This window comes from Stenella coeruleoalba, assembly GCF_951394435.1.
Source record: "Stenella coeruleoalba genome assembly, chromosome: 20".
Taxonomy (NCBI): domain Eukaryota; kingdom Metazoa; phylum Chordata; class Mammalia; order Artiodactyla; family Delphinidae; genus Stenella; species Stenella coeruleoalba.
In genome coordinates, this window is record NC_137166.1 from 46,710,599 (window position 1) to 46,729,350 (window position 18,752).

Here is an 18,752-nt window from a genome sequence, read left to right on the forward strand (position 1 = left end):
CGCGTGAATGGTGGTGACAGCATTTGAGTGCTTTACAGTGTGTGACGCTGTCGGGCCCTGTTCCAGGGCGGGACCTCATGTGAGCTTATGACTGCGTGAGACGGTTTGAATATTTGACACTGTGTGACCCCATGTGAGGGGGTGGCAGTGTGTGTGTGGATGTGGATAATGTCTGTGACGCTGTAGGTGACCCCGTGTGTGTGTGGCAGTGTGGGACTGTGTGACCCCGTGAGAGTGTGGACTGTGTGTGACGCTATCTCGGGCCCCTGCAGCTGTGTATCACACGCCGTGGCCGGGTGTGTGACCGCGCGTGGGCCGGCGCTGCAGGCGGCCGGGGTTGGCGGGGCACCGCGGGCGGGAGGGGGTCCCGGGGGCGCGCCGAGCGCGGCGGCCGCGCGAGCGGGAGGAGGCGCGCCGGCGGCCGCGGCGCATGCGGATCTGACCGAGCGGCTGGGCCGGTGGGGCCGAGCAGAGACGGCCAGGCCGGGCAGTGGACGCCGACAGGGAGGGCGGTCGGGCACGGTCAGCAGCGGGGACAGCGGCACCGGCGGCCGCGGGCCCAGGTGAGCGGCTTGGGGATGGATAGCCCCTCCCTCCAGCATCTTCCCACCTGCCCTAGCATCCCTCCCCCGCGCGCCTTGGACATGGACTGAGCCCCGAGGGTCTCCCCGGCTGGGGGAGGCGGAGGGTTGAGGGCAGAATCAGCTCCCATCCGTCAACCCAGTCCAGCCTCCGCGCCATGCGTGGGTCTTTCATCCAAGCCTTGTCCTTCCCAGGCCCCTCTCCTTGGGAACGGTGACTAGACTGCAGGGAGAGAGAGGCACGGGCTTGGAAGGGTTAAAGCATCCTATCTCAGGTCCCATCCCCAGCCTCGCCCAGCCAACCTTTCCTGGAGTCTGCAGGACACCCCCTTCCACCTCCGCCACCGCCTTCTCCCTTCCTTCTCCCGTTGAATCACGTAATGGCCAGGGCTGTTCCACCTCCAGACTGCCTGAGAGATCACGAAGTGCTAAGTGCCTCTCCATCTCCAAGTATCCTCCATTGAGGAAACAGTTGTGCTCACCATTTCACAAGGAGGGAAACTGAGGCACAGAGAAGCCAAGTTAAAGGTAATGGGGTTTAAAGATACAGCAAGAATAAAGCAGGACTTGAACTCATTTCTGTCAGACTCCAGCACAGGCACTTTTATTTGCTAAGATATGTGACTGGAGGATGAATAATAATAGCAAAGCCCATGTATTGAGGGCTTGCTGTGTACTAGATACCATGTTCCCTGCATTATTAATCCTGTCATCTTCAAACACCCCTAGGAAATGGGTACCATTATCATTACCACTTTACAGATGAACAAACTGAGCCCCAGAGAGGGTAAGTGACTCAGCCAAGGTCACACAGGTGCCCACTTACAGCTTTCCGTGGAAGAAGGGAAAAATAATAATGGATTTTTGAGTGTCTGTTGAAAGGGACAGTCTCCACTACACTGACCAAGACCTAGACCCTGCCTTCCTAAAATCTGGTGAGTTGGCAACTGTCGGAATATATTGAGAATGCGGACACTGATCTCCTCCCAACTCCCTCCTTTCTTAGTCTTAGAATCAGGCCTGGGGTTCCAGAGGGTGGAGGAGATGTATCTAATGTCTCCCACACCCTTAAATTTCATATTTACAATCTGGCAGTGTTCTAGAACATAGCTCTGGCGTCAGACAGTATGTCAGTTAGCTGTTGCCACAATAATGCTGCATAAGAAACCACCCCCAAACTCAGTGTCTTAAAACACTAAGCATTTATTTAGCCTCGAGTCAGTCTGAGGTCAGCGACTTAGGCTGGGCTTATACGAGCTTATTCACCAGTTGGGATGGGTAGGGGGATGTTGACTGTTGGTACCTCTAGCTGGCCTTGGCTGTGATGAAGGCCTTGGACCTGGACTAGCCTAGTAGTCTCATGGCCACAGTCAAACACAAGCAAAAACATGCAATGTCTCCTGAGTCCTGGGCTCAGAACTCACCAGCACTTCTACCTAATACTGTTGGTCAAAGCAAGTCATGTGGCCAAACCCAGAGTCAAGGGGTAGGGCATGTCCCCCCGCCCCCCTCTTCCATTCCTCCCATCCCCAGAGTGGGAGAACACTGAAGAGTTATATGGCAAAGGGTGTGGCTATAAGGATGAAAAACTGAGGGCATTAATGCAGTTATTTGATCACAGTGACTACATTTGAATCCTGGTTACTCACTAGCTGTGTGACCTTGGGCAAGTGAATTACCCCCTCTGTGCCTCAGCTTCCTCCTCTGTAAAATAGGCTTAATGGTACCTTTCTTTACAGAATTAAATTTGTGGGAATTAAGTAAGATAATGCATATAATGTACTGAGCACAGTGCAACTGCTCAATAAATGTGAATTATTGTTATTACTGCCTTACAGAGTTCTATTGATAACAATGTTATCTTTCTAACAATAATAAGAGTGACAATTTTTTTTTTTTTGCCGCATGGCATGCGGGATCTCTGTGTCATGTAGGATCTTAGGTCCTCAACCAGAGATCGAACCTGTGACCCCTGCAGTGGAAGTGCTGAGTCTTAACCACTGGACGGCCAGGGAAGTCCCAACAGTGACAATTTGCCGAGCCCCTACCCTGCACTAAACTTGGTGCTTGACCACAGCTCTATGATGTGGTCAGGGTGAACATTATTGTCATTATTATCATGTCCATTCTAAAGACAGAGAAATTGAAGGTGAGAGGGAACAGGGCTCACAGCCAGTTGCCCTTAGAAGTGGCACCTCTGAACTCAGGCCCTGTTTCTAGCCCTAACCTTCCTCTCCTCATCCCCAGGCCTCACCTTCCCTGATGGCGCAGGTACCAGGGGAAGTGGATAACATGGAGGGGCCGCCAGCCCCTAACAATAACAACCCTGCAGCCCGCTGGGAGAGTCCAGATCGGGGCTGGGAGCGGGAGCAGCCAGCCGCCTCCACTGCAGCCGCCTCACTCTTTGAGTGCTCCCGGATCAAGGCCTTGGCAGGTACCTGGAGGAGGGCTGGGTGCGAGGGTGGGAGGGAAGGAAGGGAGGAAGCTGCTGGGGTGGTGTCTTTGTACCTTGATGGCCTGGAGGATGGGAAGAGAGTTACAGACATTTGGACCTTCCTTGAATCTTTTTTTTTTTTTTCTTTGCGGTACGCGGGCCTCTCACTGTTGTGGCCTCTCCCGTTGCGGAGCACAGGCTCCGGACGCGCAGGCTCAGCGGCCATGGCTCACGGGCCCAGCCGCTCCGCAGCATGTGGGATCTTCCCGGACCGGGGCACGAACCCGTGTTCCCTGTATCGGCAGGCAGACTCTCAACCACTGCACCACCAGGGAAGCCCGGACCTTGAATTTTTAGACCAGCGCTGTCCAATAGAACTTTCCATGATGATGGGATAATGTTCTGTATCTGTGATGTCCAATATACTAACCACTGATACTTGTGGCTGTGAGCACTTGAAATGTGGCCAGTGCTATTTGAGGGACTGAATTTTTAATTTGATTTAGTTTTAATTAATTTAAATTTCAATAGTCACATGTGGCTTGTGGCTGCTGTATGGAGCAGTGCAGGCATAGAACCTTAGAAATGTATCAATACAATCCCAGAAACGGGGGACTTTCTAAGCGTACTTCTTTAGAATCCCGAAATGCTGAAACCTCGCATCTTAGGACCTTGGAATGTCATACCCAGAGATTCTTTGAACCCAAGACCTTTAGAAGTGGAGACTCGTGTAAACAGAACTTTATAATCACAGATCTTAAGACATTTTAATCGTTGGCTCCTAGGGTCTTAGAACATCAGAAACTTAAAAACTCTAATGCACATAGATCCTTAGGGCTTTATAATCCTAAACCTATAGGATTTCAGATTAGAAACGTTTATCCTGAGCACTTTAAGAAAGAATAACCACACATTCATGTTTTTTGCACTGAAACCCTCAGTCCTGGGACAACTGGAACGGTTGGTCACCATACTTGGATGTTTTAGGACAATATAAGCAAAGACCGGAGAACTGTATAGTTATAGAGTCTTACGATCTTAGATCTTTGGAACTGTAGGCCCTTGAACTTTGGGACTTTGTATTCACGGGGCTTTCGAACCTCAGAAGTGTTTAATCATCAATATTAAAGTTTTATGAACAACGACCCTTCAGAGACATGTAACTCCAAATCATAAGCCTTTGAAACATTAGACCCTTAGCACGATGACCCTTGGAATGTTAATATCTCAGAAACATGGAGTGTTATACACATAAAATATATATTGTCAAGAGTCATGAAATCTTAAAATCCAAAAGTCAGAATGAGTTCCCTTAGAAGCTCAGAATTTTAGTAACTCAGCATTTGACAATCATGGGATCTTCAATATTAGGATTCTTGGAAACTTATAAGATGTCGAGCAGGTTGTTAAACTCAAGGGCCTCTGGGAAAGCAGGTGACATACACGAGTGAGTGGCCTGGGGACTGTGGTCGCCCTAGTCACCTGCTCTAGCCATGGGGAAATGCAGGCCCAGAGCTGCTAGCTCTGATGTTTATCTGCAATTTCCCAATCAAAAAAAACAAAAAACAACTTTAAGTGCATAAAGTCTGAACCAGATTCAGCCCATGGATTGCTAGCTTCCTCTGGTTTAGACACCTAGAAGAATATAAACATATACTCGTGGAAACTTTAAATATTTTTTTCTATAAATTTATTTATTTATTTATTTTTGGCTGCACTGGGTCTTCGTTGCTGCGCACGGGCTTTCTCTAGCTGCGGCGAGCAGGGGCTATTCTTCGTTGCGGTGTGCGAGGTTCTCATTGTGGTGTCTTCTCTTGTTGCGGAGCACATGCTCTAGGCACGTGGGCTTCAGTAGTTGCAGCACGTGGGCTCAGTAGTTGTGGCATGTGGGCTCTAGAGCTCAGGCTCAGTAGTTGTGGTGCACAGGCTTAGTTGCTCTGCGGCATATGGGATCTTCCCGGACCAGGGCTCAAACCCGTGTCCCCTGCATTGGCAGGCAGATTCTTAACCACTGTGCCACCAGGGAAGCCCAAAATTGTATTTTAAAAAAAATTTTATTTTTTATTCCTTTCTTGTCTGTGATGCACGGCACGTGGGATCTTAGTTCCCCAACCAACAATCAAACCTGCGCACCCCCTCGCCCACGTGTTGGAAGTGTGGAGTCTTAACCACTGGACCACCAGGGAAGTCCCAAAATTGTATTTTTAGACTCATAAATTAAAAAACTCGGGAACGTATCTACTTAGAATTCTAGAATTTATTATTTCATCCACAAAATATTTAATCAGTGACTGCTCTGCGCCTGGCCTGTCCTAGACAATATGAGAGACATAGTAGTGACTAAGGCAGCCCTGGTCCTGCTCCTCCAGGGCTCCCAGTCCAGTGGGAAATTTAGATCCAGCCCAAAATGATGACCCACAGGGATCAGGACCGAGATGGGGGAGGCACAGGCAGAGGCCAGATGTGGAAGTTCAGGGCTGTAGGAGACCAGATAAGGGGCCTGATCCTGTCTAGAGAATCAGAGTGCTTTCTGGAGGAAGAGATGGCTGAGCTGAGCCCTAATGGACAAACAAGAGTGAACCCTGGGGAAGAGAGTGGAAGAATATTCCAGAGAGAGGGAACAGAATAGGCAAGACCTCTAGAACTTGAGAGTGACTGGAGCGAGGTGGTGAGTAAATGATGGCAGGTAAGGAGCCAGTGGCCACCAGATCTTGAGGGACCTTGTAGGCCATTCCATAGAGTGTGAGGGCACCTGGAGCTACGGTGAGATTTTAAGCAGAGGTGGGATGTGGTAACGTGAGGATCAAGGACTCCTCAACCGTTAGAACCGCTGATTCAGACAGCACCAGCCCTGGACACCTCAGACAGCATAGAGTCCAGAGAAATGTAGGGCCCCAGCTAAGAAAAAAAAAATTCTCATCTACTCCCTGTGTCTACTTAATTATTAGAACTATGGTTTTCTGTTCCGTTATGGTTTGTTACCGGATATTGAATATATTGTAGTTCCCTGTGCTATGCAGTAGGACCTTGTTGTTTATCCATTCTAGATAAAATAGTTTGCATCTGCTAATCCCAAACTCCCAATCCTTCCCTCCCCCACCCCCCCTCCCCCTTGGCAACCACAAGTCTGTTCTCTATATCGGTGAGTCTGTTTCTGTTTCATAGATAAATTCATTTGTGTCGTATTTTAGATTCCACATATAAGTGTTATCACTGAAATATCGTTTTCTTAAATGCACAAAAACACACAACTCTGTTTATATCTCTTATGCCTATGGTTCTCTACAACTAAAACACATTATATTGGATTCCAGACCCAAACCACAAAACCAGTAACTTCAGCTTAACAGTGACTTCGAGATGCTGCTATCCTGCTGTTCAAGATACCAACATGACGTAGACAGCTAGGGTGCATTTTCTTTTGCATCCCTTTGCCCACTTCTCTCATGGTTTTCCTCTATTCACACTAAGGCCAAACCCTTGAGCAGAGTCCTCCGTAATACGTTTTTGCATGAAGGTGGTTTCTTTTTTGGCCGCACGGTGCGGCATGCGGGATCTTAGTTCCCCCAGTAGGGATCGAACCCATGCCCCCTGCAGTGGAATCGTGGAGTCTTAACCACTGGGCCGCCAGGAAGTCCCTGCATGAAGATATGTTAAAAAATTGTCTGGTCCCATGCATTACAGAGAGTTCCCATAATCATGCTCCACGGTTTTTTTTTTCTTTTAAATATTTATTTATGTATTTGGCTGCACTGCGTCTTAGTTGTAGCATGCAGGATCTTTTTAGTTGCGTCATGTGGGATCTAGTTCCTGACCAGGAATTGAACCCAGCCCCCTGCAGTGGGAGCACGGAGTCTTAACCGCTGGACCACCAGGGAAGTCCCATGCTCCACAGTTTGTGTGGAGGGCCCTTTCCTCTTTTTTTTTTTTTAATTGGACTATAGTTGCTTCACAATGTTGGAAGCCCCTTTCCTCTTGATCTACTCCCTTATTCTCTTTATTCTCCCATGTCTCACACCAATGCCTTCTCTCCTATAGGCAATCATTCTGATTGTTTTAACGCAAATCTTTTTCTTCGAAACACGTGCGTTGCTCATTAGTGTGCATGTATCCATGTTTTTTTAACTCTAAAAGGTATTACATGACACAGAAAGGCAGAGATATTGTGTGTCCAGCATTTCCACAATGAGCACCCCCTTGTAACCAGATCAGGAAACAGAATCTGACAGCCCCAGAGAAGTCCCTCTCAGGCTGCCTTTGTATCATCCCGAGAGTAAACACTGTCCTAGCCAGTGTACATTCATTTTGCTAGCATTTGAATTTTATATAAATGGAATCATGCAGTGGGTACCCTTCTGTGTTTGAGTTCATTCACTCAACATGCTTCTCATGAGATTCACCCATGTCTACCTGTATGTGTAGGTTGTTCCTTTTCATTGCTGTATAGTATTCCACAGTGTGAAAATGCCATGGTTTATCCATTCACCTGTTGATGAGCATTTGGTTTGCTTCTAATTTGGGGGTGTCACAAACTAGACTATTGCAAACTAGTGATTTGTAGTATCACAAACTATTACAGATTATTGCTGCTCTAAATATACATGTTTTGAGAGATATAAGCACTCATTTTTGAGGCTTATACCCACCCAGGAGTGAAATTGTTGGCTCGTAAGGTATGTGTATATCTAACTTTAGTAGAAACTTCCAGTTTGTATCATTTTACATTCCCACCAGCAGTGTATGAATGGTTCAGTTGTTGTACATCCAACCCTTGGTGTGGTCAGTCTTGTAATTTTAGCCATTCTAATGGGTGTGCATTCTACTGTGGTTTTAATTTGCATTTTCCTGATGACTAAAAACAACTAATGAAGTGGAGCTCCTCTTCATATATTTACTGACTATTTGGATATCCTCCTGTGAAGTGCCCATTCAAGCCTTTTGCCCATTTTCCTATTAATTTTCCTGTCTTTTTCTAATTGTTTTGCAGGTGTTCTTATATATTCTGGGTACAAGTCCTTTGTCTGATATACGTGTTGTGAATATTTTCTCCCACTGTGTGGCTTGCCTTTTCATTCTCTTAACGTTGCCTTTTGATGAACAGTATTTCTTAATTTAAAGGTAGTCTAATTTGATAATTATTTAATCATTATTTCCTGTATGGCTAAAATTCTGTGTCTTGTGTAAGAAATCTTTGCCTACTCCAAGGTCGTGGAGATATTCTTTTTTTTTTTTTTTTTTTTTTTTGCGGCACGCGGGCCTCTCCCTGGCCCAGCCGCTCCGCGGCATGTGGGATCTTCCCGGCCCTGGGCACGAACCCGTGTCCCCTGCATCGGCAGGCGGACTCTCAACCACTGCGCCACCAGGGAAGCCCGGAGATATTCTTTGATGTTTTCTTCTGAAAGCCTTACTGTATTCCTTTCACATTTAGATTTATAAGCCAAATGGTACTTAGTATACTTATTATTGTGTACAGTGTGGGTCAAGGTTCTCTTTGTCCCCCACATGGATGTCCAGTGGACTCAGCTCCATTTATTGAAAAGACTTTCCCTACTGAACTGCAATTTCACTTTGTCATAAATCTGGGAGCCCTATACATGTGGGTTTGTACATGCAGGTATTGCTAATCGATCATAGTCTCGATTGCATTTTTTGCATTATGTTCTCATTCAGCGCTCTGCCTTATAGCCTCAAGACTCATCCATGTGGCTCTGTGCGCCTCTGCTCTGGCTTCTAACTGCTGCATGGAGTTGATGGTGTGCACTCGCCATGTTCCACTTTACCAATAATAGACAACTAGGCTCTCCCCAACCCCCAAGTCCCTGCCCCGTCCCCGCTAATAGCACTACACTGAACATCGTCATACATGCTCTTTATAAACCAGCGTGGAAAAGTTTACGGGACATATACATAGGGAAAGAATTGCGGGCGCATGGCGGCTATGCACTAATTTAATTTGACTCAAATTGCCTTCCGAATGGCTGCCCCACCAGCAGGCATGAGGGTTATGATGTCCTCACATTTCCACCAATGCTTAGGGTCTCCGGCTTCCTAACTTTTCCCAGACTAATAGCCAATGTATCATTTACATATTGTCTCTCTCTATCCTTTCTCTGTAACCAGTAGTAGATAAGGGAGTAGTTAGTTCCTACTCTATGAAAACCTCAATGTATTAAAGATGTGAAAAATTAAAGTGTTATTCTAAGGAAATGCATTTCACTTGTGATTGGTGAGTACCACAGTGGGGAAGAATATATAAATGGCAAAATAATATGAGCACAATGGCAGAGGTAGGACGATTGTCATTTGCCTTGGAGTCTTGACAACCCAAAGGTATGTGTGCCAGCTAGAGGGCCAGGAGGAAGCAGACGGCCCCCTCAAAGGGGAAAATTGAGGAGAGTTTAATGAAGGGACTATTTAGAGAGGTGTGGAGATTCCTCCCCACCCCCAGGGACTGGGGCAGGGCAGGGAGTAGTGAGAGGGGAGAGAGGCATCCCCAGGAGGAGTGGGGGATGTAGGGAGAGGCACCAGGTCCTGGGGAAGCTGGTCAGGCAGGGAGGGAACAAGTCCCTCAGCCCTTTTTCTCTCTTCTCATCTCCTGCTAGCGAAACCCAGCCAGAAGTCTGAGGCCTTTAAGGGCCAGGGAGCCCATTCATATAGTTCAGGCCAGCCAGCCTCCCTGGGCTCAGAGTAGGTGCAGAAGAGGGGAGAAGGCACCTGAGGGGCAGACGGAAGACACCCAGCGAGGTAGCCACACACACTCACCAACACAGTGAACATTCAATGTCAACTTAGGTCAGAAGTGGCGCCCTGGGACACATTTGGTTTTCAGCCCCACTGTGTTTTATAAAAACGTAAATCACTTGCCAACATTTAAAAACAGGGAGATTTTTATCTCCAGATTTTGGGCACCTCATGGGCTATCATGTGATATGGCAACACTGGGCCTTCATTCCTGTGAGACTCCAGACGCCAGGGCCACGTGGCCGTTGCCCCCTTTTAGGGGGGCCTCGTTCTCTCATGTGGAGCCTGCCTGGCCCTGGTGGGCATTTCAGTTCTGGACCTCAGCTTCATGCTAACGAGATTGTAATCACAAACCCCCAAGTCTCACAGCATAGTCCTCTATAAAGTCACCATCCAGATAGTCCAGGATGTGTTTCTATTAATTTTCTCTGAGGATCATTGAAATGAAGTTACAAAATTAAAAATATTCTCCTGGGTCCTTGTCTTCCAAGCATGAGTTCCCAAACACCCAGGGTCCCCCAGAGCCCACTGAAGAAATCCTGATCTAGTCCTAAACCCTCATTTTGGAAATGGGAAAATGGAGGCCCAAAGAGGAGGGATGTGATTTTGAAGTCACGTAGCTGGTCATCAGTAAAAGCAGGACTGAATCCAGTTGCCCTCATTCTGCACCACGCTGGGGATGCACTCAAGTTCCGCTTGGGCCTCAGCACGGACCACAATCTGCTATGGGCATCGCCTTTGGAAGGCAGAATCAACAAATACCCAGTTCAGCATCTGTTCTGTCATCACTTCCTCGTGTGTGATCGATGTGTTCACACAGGTCCCCCATCCTATCCAAACAGCACAAAACCCACACTTAGGCAAACAAGCTTGCCATTTGGATTTACTGTTCGTTTCTGCATATTCACTTTCAAATTAGAGGCAAACATTCAAGATCCAACTTGAAGCACAAAAAAAATACAGGTCAGTCAGTGTGTGTTTTCTAGCAATGTGTATTTTCTACTGCCAGAGTCAAATGCAGTAGCTGATAATGTTACAAATGGTTAATGTGAGGAAATAAAAGTTATTGGGAGATTTCAAGTGGCTAAAAATGGAAATAAACTGGCAATATAAATCATGATTTCTGCACTCATGGGAAACTTAAAAGTGCGACTGCTAAATTATTTAGTGATAAAATGCAAACAGTGTCTGTACAGGCTAAGCTGCTGTAACAAGAGACCCAACAATACAGTGGCTTAAAGGAGATAGAAACGTATCTCTCTCCCCTGGATAGTCCCTACATGAGCAGCCTCATTGGCAAGGAGGCTCTTCTCCAAGCAGTTAGTGTGGGTTCCCAGTTCCTTCTTCCATCCCGTGCTCTGTGGACCTTGGTGTTCAAGCTGTGGGAGTCAGGGGAAGAGTGAGGAAGGCCAGGCAGGGCTTCCCTGGTGGTGCAGTGGTTAAGAATCAGCCTGCCAATGCAGGGGGCACGGGTTCGAGCCCTGGTCCAGGAAGATCCCACGTGGCGTGGAGCAACTAAGCCTGTGCGCCACAACTACTGAGCCTGCGCTCTAGAGTCCGCGAGCCACAACTACTGAGCCCACGTGCCACAACTACTGAAGCCCACGTGCCTAGAGCCTGTGCTCCGCAACAAGAGGAGCCACCGCAATGAGAAGCCCCCCACACCCCAACGAAGAGTAGTCCCCGCTCACCGCAACTAGAGGAAGCCCGCGTGCAGCAATGAAGACCCAAACACAGCCAAAAATAAATAAATAAAATAAAATAAAATAAAAGTGGGCAAATGATTTGCATAGATCATTTCACCAAAGAAGCAATACAAATGGCCAATAAGCATGTGAAAGACGCTCAAAATCTTTCATGATTAGGGACGTGCAAATCGAAACCACCTTGAGACAGGCTTTCGGTTTGTGCCTTTTAGAAGGCTGAAATCATAGCAGGTCCAGAAACTGACACCCAATTCCATTTCACTGGTATCAAAAAATATTTCAACTCTTATACTCTCACAGGGAGAATGAACTGTGTACTGGCCACGTATAAAGGCATTGCTTGGATAGTCTTATACTTCAAGTTAAGGTCCAAAAAAACTCCAGCTGTGAAAGCCACATAAATGGATTCTAAACTGTACCTCATCTCCTAAGTGCTCATGCCTGGAGAAACTAATGTCAGCTCATCATGTGATACTAAATTTGTACAATAAATTATGAACCTGGGGGAAAAAAATCACATTGAGAAACTACTTCACACCCACTGGGTTGACCGTAATTTTAAAAAGGAAAATAAAAAAGGAAAATAACAAGTGGTGGCGAGGATGTGGGGAAATTGGAACCCTTGTACATTGCTGGTGGGAATGTAAAATGGTTCAGCTGCTTTGGGAGACAGTCTGGCATTTCCTCAAAAGGTTAAACATAGAGTTACCAGATGACCCAGCCATTCCACTCCCAGGGTGATACTCAAGATAACTGAAAACACGTGTCTACACAAAACCTTGTACCTTATTGTTTGTAGCAGTATTGTTCATAATCACCAAAAAGTGGAAACAACCCAAATGTCCATCAGCTGATGGATAGATAAGTAAAATGTACTATATCCATACAATGGAATATTACTTGACTGTAAAAGGAATAAAGTACTGATACATGCCACAACGTGGACGGACCTTGAAAACATTATGCTGAGCGAAAGAAGCCAGACACGAGAGGCCTGCATGATTCCATTTATGTGAAGTATACAGAATAGGTAAATCCTTAGAGACAGAAAATAGATGAATGGTTGCCTAGGGTTAGGAGACGGGAGAATGGGGAGTGACTTCTAATGGGTACAGGGTTTCTTTTGGGGGTGATAAAAATGTTACTAGATAGAGGTGATGGTTGCACAACTCTGTGACTATCCTAAAAGCCACTGAATTTACACCTTAAAAGGGTGAATTTTATAGTATGGGAATGTAGCTCATACTAAAACTGTTATTTATTTTATTTTATTTTATTTTATTTATTTTTGGCTGCTTTGGATCTTCGTGGCTGCACGTGGGCTTTTTTTTAGTTACAGCGAGCGGGGGCTACTCTTCGTTGTGGTGCACAGGCTTCTCATCGCGGTGGCTTCTCTTGTTGCAGAGCACGGGCTCTAGGCACGCGGGCTCAGTAGTTGTGGCACACGGGCTTAGTAGCTCCGCGGCATGTGGGATCTTCCACCAGGGAAGTCCCTAAAACTGCTATTAAAAAAAAGAAAATGGGGCGAGAATTCCCTGCCTGGCGGTCCAGTGGTTAGGACTCTGCGCTTCCACTGCAGGGGCACGGGTTCCATCCCTGGTTGGGGAAGTAAGATCCCGAATGCCACGCCGCCAAAAAAACAACAACAAAAACGTGAAGAGGGAAGAGAGGTCCCAAACAATTTCTTTGTAAGCAAGCAAGGCGGAAGTTGTACACATTCCGCCTCCCCACCCGCTTAAGTAATCCCGCGCCTACTTCTTGCCCCAGGGATGTGGGAAACCTGGCAGTCCAGCTACTACAGAGGGGGAGATGTGGTTCCTGCTCTCAAGGAACATTCAGTCTAGCATATTCCTTCCTCTTCATTCCTCACAGCCTGTCAGTGGCTGACTCTTACTTTTTCATCTCTAAATAACTCTCCAGTATGCCTCTTTCTCCCATCCCCTCAGCTTCTGCCCTGGTCCAGCCTCTTCCTCTCTCTCCTGGGTCCTTTCTCCAATCCCTTCCTCCCTGGGCTCTGGGCTGCTATTCTTGCCCTCTCTGATCCACCCTTCCCACAGAAGCCAGAGATATTCCTGAGACCCAACTCTCATCCTGTCCTTCTCCCTCCTTAACCCTCTGTGGCTCCCTAGCGTATTATGTGTCCCCACTAAACTGAGCTCTGCCTCGTATTCAGAGCCTAGAACAGTGTGGGGCACATAGTGGGTGCTCAGATATTTCCTGAACAAATGAACAGCGCTGACTAGGGTAAGAAACAGGGCAGCTTTCCTGTGGAAGTGACATCTCAGGAAAACTTTAAAGGACAGAGAAGCGGTCTTCAGGTGGGCATGGGGGGCCAGAGGGGGAGGGCGTCCCAGGTAGGAGGAGCCGCCTGCCCAAAGACCTGATAGTTGCAGGGAGCTGGGCCTGAGCACGATTTGGCTGGGCGGTGGAGGGCTGGGGTGAAGCTGGAAGGGGGAGTTCCTGGAGGAGACGAGGGCTCATCAGGGCCTGTCCTTCAGATGAGCGGGAGGCCGTGCAGAAGAAAACCTTCACCAAGTGGGTGAACTCGCACCTCGCTCGCGTTGGCTGCCACATCGGGGACCTCTATGCGGACCTCAGGGATGGCTTCGTGCTCACGCGGCTCCTGGAAGTGCTGTCCGGGGAGCAGCTGGTGAGGGGGCCAGAAGGGCTGGGTAAAGGGGGCGGCCCTAGTGTCTCGGGCTGGACTACTGCAGGCCTGGCTAATGGGTGGATGGAGCGACCTAGAAAGGCTGGGTGGGTAAAAGGCACCTCATTTGGGTGGGCGGGGTTCATGACCCAGGGATGGAGCCTGGTTGTGAGGAGCCTGAGGGTGTGGCTTGGAACAGAGACGGGTTTCCGTCAGAGAGGGCTGCCCTTCGGGGCGGGACTCTGGGCTTGAGTGGGGCTCCGCTGGAAGGGGTGGGGCTATTGGAAAAGGGAGGAGCTTTATTAAAAGGGACTGGCCTGGGTATGCGGTAGTAGGAGGCATGGCTATAAAACACGGGCAGAGCTCTGTTGTAGGGGGTCTATGGTTGAGGGCGTGGTTGTCATCGAAAGCGTGAGGCCTAGGTCGCGGGAGTCTGGGGGACGAGACGGAACTCTTGTATGGGTGTGGCTTGTTGTATGGGTTGCAGTTGTATTTCTGGGCTTGGATGGGACTTCATCGCAAAGGGTGGTGTTCTGATGGAGCTAGAGATTGAAGCCTGAAGCGCAGGAAGTCCTGAGGGGCATGGCTATAGAATAGGAACAAACACCCTTGGAAGGAATAGAGCTATAAAAAAAGAGGAGAGCCCTGGGGTGGGGCGGGGCTTGATAGGAATGGGCGTGGCTCTAGACAGGGACCTGAAAAGGAGGAAGTGAGGGGTGGAACTAGTGGCAAAACATTGGTGGCCTGGGGCAGAGATCCAATGGAAGGGGCGGGAGTATGGCTACAGGCGGAAGGCGGAGCTTCATAATAAAAGGTGTGGCTATCAGCTTGGAGGTGGAGCTTAAGTTGAAGGGGCGAGGCCAGGAACCTGAAAAAGCCCTGAAAGGACAAGACTTGAAAGGTTCTGGCTATGAACGGGGCAGGCCTTCTTTAGAAGGATTAGGTCCTGGGTCTTTGATAAGACTGAAGGGGCGTGGCCTGGACTTGGACATGGGGTTGGGGATTGTAGTTATGGGGGTGGCCTTCTTTGGAAGGGGTGGGGTCGAGGGCACAGTGCTCTTGGCCAGGTGCCGGATTTCCTAATGCCCCTGCCGCCCTAGCCAAGGCCCACGCGTGGTCGCATGAGGATCCACTCACTGGAGAATGTAGACAAGGCACTGCAGTTCCTGAAGGAGCAGCGTGTGCACCTGGAGAATGTGGGCTCACATGACATCGTGGACGGGAACCACCGACTGACCCTCGGGCTGGTCTGGACCATCATCCTGCGCTTCCAGGTGATCTCCAAGTGACCCCAGCCCAGCCCACCCCCCGGGGTGGGGCCTTAGGAGGGTGTCCCTCACCCACTCAATCAGTCATTCCAAAAATATTCCTAATATGTTCCAGGAACTCTGTTATAAAAAATCATGATCACCACCATCATCATGATCCTCGTTTACATAGTTTTTACTCTCTTCTAAGCACTTGGCATTTAATATGCACAGCAACCGCATAAATGAGGTACTACTATTCATTATTCCATTTTAGCAGTGAGGTAACTGAAGCCGAGGGACGTGAAGTAAATGCTCAAGATCACACAGCTAGGTAGTAGGGTTGGAACTGGAATCCAGGCAACCTTGCTCCAGTTCAGAAACAAAATAGACAAATTTTCTGTTTTATGGAGCAAGACGTGGGCGGGGGGGTTAGACAGATAATAAATAAACACGTCAACGTGCAAACAAGACATATATGGGAAGAGGATGAATCTAGGCAGAGAAGTAAAGAGCTATGAGCAAGGAATAGATTATGATAAAGCAGTAAAAGCGATCTAAAATATCCCATTGATTGTGTTGAGATTTTAGCCTCGGTGTCCAGAGAAGGGCTCTCTGAGAAGCTGATGGCTGAATGAAGATGAAAGGAGAAAGCATTCCAGGCAGGGGGCACAGCAGATGCAAAGGCCCTGGGGTGGGAATGAGCTTGGCATGTTGCAGGTACAGAAAGACCAGTATGGCTAGAGACTGGGAGGCAGGGGGGAGACAGGGAGGAGTTGAGCTCAGAAGGGTCAGTAGGGCCTTGGTGATCTGTGATTAGCAATTTGATCTTACTCTGTCTGAGATGGGGAGAAATTAGAGAGTTTTATCAAGAGGAGGGGCATAATCAGATTTAGAAGGATCCCTCTGGGTTGGGGGTCGTGGCCAAAATTGGAAGCTGGGAGCCCAAGGAAGAGACGAGCCGGACCACCGTGTGGCCATAGGGAGGCGAAGAGGGCGCCAGGTAGGAAAGACTCTGGGAGGAGGGAGGAGTGGACATGCCATAAGGGAAGGGGAAGGGGAGAGAAGGGGTGCTCCCACCCTCTGCCTGAAGCTGCCTCCCCCATCTCCTCTGCCACTCCCAGACTCAAGCCCTCCACACCCCAACAGCCATGTTTTGTATCCTCACAGATTCAAGTCATCAAAATTGAGACTGAGGACAACAGAGAGACTCGCTCGGCCAAGGACGCGCTGCTCTTGTGGTGTCAGATGAAGACAGCTGGGTAAGCTCCCCTACCCCCATAAGCTCCCTCACCCCCAGGAGGGCCAGGCCCTAACCTCTGGGCTTCCCTCTGGGACAGGAGCGCCAGGGGCAGCCCAAATCCTCAGCATCAAAAGTTATATCTGAAATTAACAAACTGGTAGCAAACTCTTCCGACCTTGATGAATAAACCTGTATAACAATCCGGAAGGCCAGGTTCAAATTTAGAACTCGGACTCCTCAGGGAACAATGTCGGAAGGTGGCGGGCTGTCCCCATCCTGCTCCCTTCTCTCCCCTCATCTCGTCCTCCACCTCAAAAGGCCTCAAAAGGCCTCATGTGCACCTAGGTGGACCCCCGACCCTATCCCAAGCTTTCCCCTGGCCCCCCACCCCTGAAAGCAGCCACCCCGCAGTCTAGGGGGGCACACACCAGGGCTCAGGCAGCTCAGGGTCCTGGTACCTGCAGTGGGGTTGGGAAGAGGGGCTCACAGACACCACCGGGCATGTCCCTGGTCCCCCTGCTGGGCGGGGCCTGACCTAAAACTGAACTGCCCTCTGGAGAGCAGCCCTGGGAGGAAGGCGGGAGGGGCCGGTACGGATGCAGACGGGGCTCTCTCTGACTCTTGTCCTCCTGGGGCTCTCTGTCTGTCTTGCAATGTTATCTGTTCTTCCGTGTGTCTGTGTTTACCTCTATGTCTGCTTTTCCTTGTTCCGATCTCTCCCTCCCTCCTCTCTCCCCTCCTATATCTCTCTCTCCACTCCTTTCTTTCCCCATCTCTGTCTGTATCTTGCTCTATCTCTGTCCGTTCCTCTTTTCTCCTTTCCTTCTCTTGCTTATTCCCTCTGCCTCTCTGTCTTTCTTGCTCCTCTCCTGTCCCCTTCCCTCTCCCTCTCTCTCTCTTTCTCTTTCCATCTTCCTGGCTCTTTCTTTCTTTCCTTCCTTCTTTCTTTCTTTCTTTCCCCTTCCTTCCTTCCTTCGTTCCTTCCTTCCTTCCTTTCTTTCTCTTTCTCTCTCTCTCTTTCTTTCTTCCTTATCTACTTATATATCACCTGTCTCTATCTACCCTTCTATCTACCTACCTATCTATCATCTATCTTTTATCATCTATCTCCTATCTATCTGTCTATCTATCTAACCAACCATCCATCAATCCATCTCTGTTTGTCTGTCTCTCCCTTCCTGCCTCTCTCCTCCTGACTCTCTCCATCTCTGCCTCTGTCTCTCCCTTCCATGCTGCCAGTTACCCTGAGGTAAACATCCAGAATTTTACCACCAGCTGGCGGGACGGCTTGGCCTTCAATGCCCTAATTCACCGGCACAGGTACCACCTGGCCTGGGGCAGCCCTGCCCTGCACGCTACCCCCACCCCCATCCCTCAGGTACACACCTGTACACGGATGTATATAGATGACACACACAGACACAGCACCCACCCCCTTCACCTCTCTGCACACATACACATTTCCGTTCGCACACATGCTCTAACACACACACTTACACACAGATGCACACACAGACCCCTGTCCGGGCCACATACCCTGTGCACACATGGAAACACGTGTGCCCTTGCACAGATGTGTGCACACAGGAATATACTCGTGCACATATATGGCTTCTACGTCTGCCTGCTGCTTGGATGCCCGCAGGGTGGGCAGCTCACTCCCCGTGGATGGTCCACTCTGGAGTGTGCACAGCATCTCCTCCCATCAGAAAGTCCTTCCTCATGGTGAGCTCCCAGGCCCCCCATCTGGCTCCCCGTGAACCCACCTATTCATACTTCAGGGCCCAGGGCTGAGCTGGCTGAGGAAGGGTACCCAGACAAATTACGCCCACGTCATGATTGACCATGTGACAGTTTGGGGAAACTGAGGCCTAGAGACTGGGAGGGACTTGCTCTAGTGTGAGGGAAGCCAGGACCCATATGTACACACTCATGCACGTATGGGGAGACCCAGCCCCACCGACATACCCAGAAACCCGCAAGCTGTAACCAAGGTCCTGCTAACAAGGGACAATTTACTGGGTGTACTGGCATTGGTCTAAGTGCTTTCCAATAAGTCATTAATATTCAATGACCCTATGAGGCAGATGCTATTATTCTACCCATTTTACAAATGAGGAAACTGAGGCACAAAAGCGATGCAGTATCTCACC

At 48.9% G+C, this 18,752-nt stretch overlaps 2 protein-coding genes across 2 annotated transcripts in view; both read left to right on the forward strand.

Moving 5' to 3' along the window:
- The first annotated feature begins 421 nt into the window (after window positions 1-421).
- SPTBN4 (spectrin beta, non-erythrocytic 4) overlaps window positions 422-18,752 on the forward strand; it is a 73,098-nt gene continuing 54,767 nt past the window's right edge. Inside the window, exons 1-6 of the mRNA XM_079908651.1 lie at window positions 422-563; window positions 2,829-3,015; window positions 13,961-14,112; window positions 15,210-15,383; window positions 16,527-16,618; window positions 17,839-17,919. Of these exons, the coding sequence (XP_079764777.1) occupies window positions 2,844-3,015; window positions 13,961-14,112; window positions 15,210-15,383; window positions 16,527-16,618; window positions 17,839-17,919 (671 nt within the window). The 5' untranslated portion in view covers window positions 422-563; window positions 2,829-2,843. The remainder of the gene's footprint in view (window positions 564-2,828; window positions 3,016-13,960; window positions 14,113-15,209; window positions 15,384-16,526; window positions 16,619-17,838; window positions 17,920-18,752) is intronic.
- Window positions 9,294-12,067, forward strand: LOC307179087 (ATP synthase membrane subunit K, mitochondrial-like; the record flags this gene model as incomplete). Its single annotated transcript, XM_079907865.1, has 2 exons — window positions 9,294-9,302; window positions 11,675-12,067. 2 exons carry the CDS (start codon window positions 9,294-9,296, stop codon window positions 11,861-11,863), a joined length of 198 nt encoding a protein of 65 aa, XP_079763991.1. The 3' UTR covers window positions 11,864-12,067.